General features: G+C 37.8%; 1 protein-coding gene across 1 annotated transcript; it reads right to left on the reverse strand.

The window, feature by feature from the left end:
- Positions 1-4,431: 4,431 nt before the first annotated feature.
- LOC141914924 (UDP-GalNAc:beta-1,3-N-acetylgalactosaminyltransferase 2-like) lies at positions 4,432-7,574 on the reverse strand. Its single transcript, XM_074806264.1, has 5 exons — positions 7,406-7,574; positions 7,136-7,261; positions 6,206-6,368; positions 5,102-5,158; positions 4,432-4,917 (listed from the first exon to the last, which is right to left on the reverse strand). The coding sequence occupies exons 1-5, from the start codon at positions 7,540-7,542 to the stop codon at positions 4,789-4,791; spliced, it is 612 nt and encodes a 203-aa protein (XP_074662365.1). The 5' UTR covers positions 7,543-7,574; the 3' UTR covers positions 4,432-4,788.
- Positions 7,575-8,030: the final 456 nt, after the last annotated feature.

Raw genomic sequence — 8,030 nt, forward strand, 5'->3', positions numbered from 1 at the left:
TTACTTAACAATGTTTTTGTAGTTTATTTTGAACGATGAGGCCTTGGAAATACACACTACGTCAAAATGGATTCATGCATTTACATCATGAACGAGAACCAAGGTCTGAATTATGGTCAAATCCTAATACTATACAAAATGTACAGATAAGTTTTAATGTTCAGATCGTCCAAGGTACCAAGATGAGCTGGTTCAACTCCAGAACAAGTAAAAGTCGGTCTGCGCAGGCTGAGTACATAGCACTTTTTTTCTTCCGCGAATAGGGAAAATCAGCGGTGCGGTAGCCGACCTGTTTTACGTTTATTTGTCGACAATTCCGACGATTAAATATTGGGTGTGTTCATGGATTACCCTGATATAAAGTGGCTGGAATAGAGGATCGCGTGTGTCCGTAGATCAGCCAGTATAGATCCTTTTAGATAGTGGAATGGATTGAGGGGGCTGTCTCTCTACTCGAAATCTCCCCATCAACTTTTTTAAATCTTCGTAATTGTCAACAAGTAAAATAGGCAGGCTATCTAAATCGTAAGAATTGTCGACAAGTAAAATGGGTCGGCAAACTAGAATCGTCGGAATTGTCGACAAGTAATATATGACGGTAAAACAAACCAAACCACTCACTTCATTAAAGAAAATCCTCCATGAGGGAACTATACTGACCAATTCTGGAATTGATTTCTTTATAAACATTATTACATAGAATGAAAAAACCTCGAAAGAATTTTGCGTTTATGCGTTTCGATCATATCATACGCAAGTAAAAACCATACCAATATGAACCCACTAGTGATGAGAAAAGTAGTACATTGTACATGTTCGTGTAATTATGTTTCGGCGGTTTTCAGTAGTCTATTGAGGAGTAGGATTGATTGGTCATGGATGAAAAAAACAAGCAAGGCCAGGTCTGAAGTATTCGATTTCATGAAATGATGCAATTTAAGACAAAATATACTTTCTGTTTGAATTCATTTCATTTTACACAGTAGGCTAGGGCAAGCAATCTTGTTTTTTTCAAATAACACATTGAGTTGGCAGGGACATATGCTTCTGATTGCATTGTTTATTTTCTAGTCGGAATGATTTGTAAAGTTTCTGCTGAATAAGAATGAATCTAATCGATAGTCTTAAAAAATATCAATTGTTATATCTGGACAGATAGCCAGAATATTTTGAAGTCCAGTATCTGGTAACATAGTGCGTAGATGTTGCACTTAATTTGAAATGGTGTGATTCGGTCAAGCTTATCAAGTTTACTCCGACACTCCACACATACCCGAGAATCCCGACGATCCTTGAACGGTGTTTCTATCAAATCGACGCAAATTAGTCTGACGCCGCCTCCATTCTCCGCGCATCAATGCCAGTATCTTTTTCATCAAAAATATCCACTGATACGCGCACAATGAATCATAGAAATTGAATTACGTTCAAATGAATTGATTTTTTAATGGATAACCCTAAAAGCTAAGACAACTTATTACCTCTAGTTTTAAACATCGCTGAATCTGACAGTCTAACCGTCGACCTGCTTCTGACGGCATTTTCCGATTAAGGTACCGGTACAATGTGAGACGACGAGTGTCGGTATATCGTGTAAACATACGACCGAAATTACGAATAACGAATCATCTTTCTGTTCGCTTGCTGCCACTATATATGTCTTCTTTGGGTGCATTTTCTTTACTATGTATAACTACCAGACGTCCCAATTTTACCCATCAACCACAAGAGCCTGACACAAAATGTTATTGACCCCTAGTATCCTAGAGTACTACCTATACATAAAAAGACTTTTTATATAGTACCTTTGATGCTGGGTCAAACCTTTTGTTTCAGGCCCCTGTGATATAAACGATATTTGTCAACGATATTTACATTCAAGAATAGGGGACTAGGTTGTTTACACACCTAATATCAACCCGCCGTCCAAATACATACCCTCCACTATAATTTGCATTAATTACTACAACAGCCGACGATTTTTGTCAAAATAATAACCCCTCGATTAGAAACCACAACAACCCAACCTAATCTGTCAATGACAATGGAACCACAAATAAACGAACGAACACGGTCCGCCCTGATGTCACACTAATTACCACCGAAAACCGTCCGACTACCGTCATGTAAAGCGGGGTGTCCAGCGAGCGCAACGGAAAAGCCGCCAATGATACAATTTCAATCAGGGTTAGTTCTTTTGATAAATGGAAAACAACATTACGGTAACAAAAACAGACACAACACAAACAATGAAGAGACAACAAATAAGGGGGCACCTCCATATTTTCCCAATTCACATTCCCAACCAAACAAGGACTTGGTGTAGATATGACCCCCCCCCCCCCCCCATTTTCATGAAACAACCACAAACAAATCATCAATTACCAATTCATAACTGCTAATTATATTAAAGTACATAAAACACACAATCCTGAAATCATATGCATCAGATTAAATAAGCAATCAAACCTACGATACATTAGCACACACTCACTCTCACTCACAGTACACACTCACTCTCACAGTACATACTCACTCTCATTCTCACTCTCACTCACAGTACATACTCTAACTCACACTTACATTACACGCTCACGCTCACTCACACTCACAGTACACTCTCGCTCACTCACACTCACAGTACACACTCTCACTCACACACTCATAGTACACTCTCACTCGAACACCCTCACTCACTCACACTCACAGTACACACTCACACTCACTCATCGTTACAGGCCTGTAGCAATGAGCAAAATGGTGTAGCGGCCATCGGACCATATAGACAGACGCCTTTTAGTAAGAAAAAAGCTAATTATTATACAATTAATAAATCTAACTTTTTATTTGCATATTACATATAATATTCGTCTGATATACATGTATCATTAACTGTACAAGCACGCGCCGTAGAATTACAGCTACTACATGTACACACTCACTCTCTCACGCAGTACACACACACACTCACACTCAGACACTCAACCATCTTTGTTTTAATCTGTTCCACATTTATATAATCCACAAATTTCATCCAAAAATGACATGATCAAATTGTCGTTGTCTGCCATTGTCTAATCACCAAGGCCGGTAGTTGAGCTGTTGAGGTGTAGAGCTGTAGAGTTGTCTGTCCCAAAGCCACGTTCTCTCTTTACATTTGCCAGTTGTGGGGTGTAGAGCTGTAGCGACCGTGAGACAAAAACGTGATCAGGTATTTTTCGGGATGTATGTGGGAGTGTTTAAGTTTCCATGAATCCCCGGGGGTGCGCCATTTATTTGTACGTATTTTCTACTGACGACCTTTTTTGACGTGCGCGGAAAATGAAACAGATGAGAAACAATCTATTATTGTTTGACAAAAAGAGTATACTTTGAGTAAATTCTGAAATTGACCATTGTGACGTTTGGTTTTATTTCATATTGTCCTTATTCGAGGCATTCTGAGTCTGTGAGTTTATAGCCCCACGAGGTAACTTGAGTTTGATTTTGATAATGCCAATAATCAGTCAAGGTGTTTAAATCAAATTTGGTTTCGAGTTATAGCAAATTAGAGGTCTACATATTTTAAATGTGAAACACTCATGAGTAAAGTTGAGTATCACCGGGATATTTCCCAGGGGGACTTTTGGGGATACCGGGGAGATTTTTATCTGTTGCTGTTGGCTCCGATAACTGACTACACGCATCACGTAAACGTCAAATAACTTTCGAATACCTAGAATAACGACTGTGCGCAACGACTGTGCAACGACTGAGAAACACATGCCGTAATCATGTCTGAAAAAAGTGACAAACTAATGCAGCCAATGTCGAACGATGAAAAGCTGCCTAATCATGTGGAATGAGGCCTATGTACATCGACAAATCAAAATTAAAAACAAAAAAGACTCAAGAGTCGATTTATAAAAGTGATTTTCAGTGGCGGATCCAGGGAGGGGGTAACGTGATTCGTGAATTTTGAGAACCCTTCTGAAAATTCCATCTCCAAAAATTCCGAACTGAATATTTTCTAAAGAAAAATTCAAATTAAGCTTGGAATCAATGAAAATAATAGACATTTTGTAGCGTCAATTAGCTGTTTAATGTTTATAGATCTAAAAATCACCGTGAAACGAAATCGTGGCGATGCTTGAAATGGAAATAGGCCCTTCAAAAGTGGACAATCCCTTCCTTTATCCCTGGACCTGCCCTGGATAAAAAGTAAAAGTTTATTCAGTGCACTATATTCAGAAAGCAACACGTGAAAATAATGAAATATCCAAACAACATACTTGATTTGTGAGAAGCATACATTCTGCCATTGATTTATATCACACTTAATTCTAGATTAAAATAATTTTTCCAAAGATGATACATGATCATCAAACAAAATACATGTCCAAGAGTTTATGGCGACAAAAGGATACGTGGTGAACACGTTGAAATCGGTAGAATAACAAAATGCATGTACATTGTAAAGAGACGTACAAATTACTGTTGATGTAAGGAATATTTGTACAAAGGGCTAATTGACTATCCTGAGGCATAATAACATTCACTACATTATATATAGTAGTCTAATGTTAATGAGATTTGTGTAGAACAAAACACCAGCCTCATAAGCTGGTTTCGCAGAGTGCAAATATACCATTCGAATGAAATTGTTGGTGTTAGTTTTTTCTTTAGTACACCGGACAAAAAAGGAACGATATATTGTAATCAAACGTTGTGAGATTTTTTATAAGCAAGGTGGAATGACACTGGTAGAAGCAACACAGGCCCCTGAATAATCCGTTAGCGCTCAGCGTATCAGCTGCATTGACAGGGATTGTCACAGGTAACTTTATTTTTCCATAGTGTCCTGAGATCATCTGGTCCAATATTAGCCAAGCTAAGAGTACCTTTCTTGCATAGGTCATCGCAGCTCCAGCTTTTGTCCTACAATTTTAACATATCACGCAATGATAATTAACGAGATACCTCTGAAGCTGTTTGCACTAGAATTGTCAAGTGCTAAGCATGTTTAACAACTATTCTCAATTCGTCATTGAATAAATCACAAATACTTCAATTTGGTAAAAATCTTACAAGTATACACTAAAAAAGGATTGAATATACTTACGTCGATAACAGCGGGGTTAACTGCTGCCAACCAAATTCCAAGTGACGTATCTTCACCCTTAGTGAGAAATGCGAAATGGAAACATGTTAAAGGTTCAACAATGCTTTGTCTACGAAACATGATGTATACAAAAAGTGTTGTATTCAACCTAGGAGTAATTAGCTTGCCAATGTGATTACTCCAAGATTTAACATGGTCTGTGAAGGTTTTTTTTATATCTTAAGTTTATTTGCCACAAAAGCTGAGCGACCAGTTGTAGAGAGCTCCGTAACAAACTAAATCACACCCACTGCGGAGTCAGGTGGGGGACTGATCAGTTTAGAAAACAGAATATTTTAAATTACAGGATAAAGAAACATAATATAGAAATCTCCAAGCTCCGCTTTAATAGATGTTAAGAAATCTTGCGGCCGAGGAGTATTCAAAACATTAAATTTTCCTGTACAACATTTGAAGTTTGACGTTGGCCGAAGCTTGTTAGTATAAACTGTGAGGTAAGCTGGACGAATTGACGATCGATTGGTGAGTCCGAAATCATAAGGTTAAACTCACAGGCAATATCTATTTAAAACTAATGACCTCTGCAGTGTGATTATCGAGTCCTATATCAAATTTCATGCATCGATCATAGCGAGGCTTGACCCGGCCTGACCTCGATGAGATATGACCTGAAATCGCCCATAAGCAGGAAGAAAATCTGAAATTGATTATTATCAAAATATCATATCTGATATTGAAATATCATCTACTGCAGTCCAAAATGAATTTCCTAGATAAGCAGTTCCTAAGGTGATATGACCTGGTGAAAGTTAACTTTTTCACCCAAAAGGCGCTTGTATGAAGGTTTCTGTATCCTGCCGTATTGACACACCGGGCTAGATCTGTCATCGTCAATCCGTTACTTTTTAAACGATTCGATTCGATTATTTAACGTAGATTTCACGAGACATAAAAACTATTTTGAGGATGCAATTTATATGTCATGATTCGGCTACAAAAATAATACACGGTGTTCCTAATCAGCCACTATAGGTAAATTCACGATTCAACAATTAGTGATTCTCTGATTAAATACTCTTGGACAGAAATCCGATAGTCTCATACCTGATAATCCATCATCAGATCATCGCTGTTATAATCCAACCATCGAACAATATCCTGACTTAATACGTGCCCGGAACCGCAAGCAAACGGGGGATAGGTAATTGACTTGTAATGGCGTTCAGCCCATTTACCATACTGTTCAACAGCCCAGTCATAACGAAACCTGAAATAATCAATACATGTAGCAAGTGAGTAAATACCATCTTCCACGGATAAAATATGTGGCTATGCGGTTATGTACGGGCTAAATATTTTCAGGACAGGTCAAGTATATCTTTGACGCACTCCCTTCGTCGGGAATGTGATCGACTCAAACCAAACACAAGATTTTTTCGTAATGTAATATCTATCGATTTTTATAATTTGATAGGAATCAGAAACACTTAAATGTGTCACGAGCGACAGGTGTCAGACGCGAACTATGATCCTGATGAAAATTAGACGAGAGTTATGATAAATGTAGCACGCTGGTTGACAAATATTGAACACGCTTGAAATAGCATTTCAATTCACATTAACTGCTACCAAGTGTAATCAGCAAGTTAACTTAAAAACATGCTCGATAAATGTTGGCTTTACACTTCACGGAGTGGTCTAGGGATATACTGGGAATTATTCATGATTGTGAAAACACGTAAATTGCAAACACGGCGTTTTTATCTGGCGTCAATGAATTTTTGTTTAAGCGCAAACATATCGTAATCAATTTAGTTAAACGATTATCGCTGATAAATTGAAGCAACTCTTGATACACGAAAACGATGCTTCAAAAGTTTTATAGGTGTCTGAAAGCAAAGTGATTGTACAAAGAATTGTCAATTGGAAAACCGCTGAAACCATCACAGAAGACCTTTAATTTCCCTGATTTCAAGCAAGTTATGCTACGCATGTGAGTCTATTATCATACACTACCTATACACAAAGATTTACCTGCTCCACCATACTTTTCTGAGATTTTTCTTCGCGAGCATTTTTAGATTTTTCAAAATACGGTCGACGTCTAAGTAACAGTCATCATCTGTTTTCAAAATGTAAGGCACTTCACCCCTCAGTGTCCTGTGTAAACATTTCAAGAAAAAAATAAAAGTATATAGCCCGCTACTTGGCCTGCACAATATATCAATATGTAGATAAACAAAGAAAATTGGATATATACTAATGGGCTTCCATTAAAACCATAAGAAATTCTCTTGTTTTTACCATTTGTAAAACTCAAGCAATTTCCTCGGCAGCGATCTGTATGTGTCTACGACATCGACAAACAGAAGATCTTTATTGGCATTAGCTTCGTTGCGCAAATACACAGTTTCGTTGAGTAGTTCGACTTCACGTTCCATAAACCGACTGGCTCTGTCACCAAGATGTGCCTTCAATTCATCAACAGCTGAAAAAAAAAAATGATGCACAAATCAAAGGTTCACTAACTCGTGTGTCTAGTGAACTAGGAACTATTGCCATAATGCGATAAAATACTGAAAAATTATTCCCCTTCAACATGAACATGAAGAGGACAAATCTTAGACGTTGGTAGAGAAGATAATGACACAATGGATTGAAATATCCAATCTGCTTCATTGCCATTTCAATCTCTGTATGTTTTCGAGGCTCGTATTTATATTTTTTTCGACAGAAGTAACTCTAGAAGAAATAATCTCCGAGATGGAAATGTAAAAAGACCACACTCGGAGAGATTATTGCGCACCCAGCAGTGATGAATGTTCAAATGTAATCGGAGGAAACCACACCTTGCCAGAAAAAGTCCCTGAATCAATTTGAGATGCCTAGACAACGTTTTCCATGCTGCCGAAATATGGTCTAGTTACCA

Source organism: Tubulanus polymorphus, chromosome 1 (genome assembly GCF_964204645.1).
Source record: "Tubulanus polymorphus chromosome 1, tnTubPoly1.2, whole genome shotgun sequence".
In the NCBI taxonomy this organism is placed as follows: Eukaryota; Metazoa; Nemertea; class Palaeonemertea; order Tubulaniformes; family Tubulanidae; genus Tubulanus; species Tubulanus polymorphus.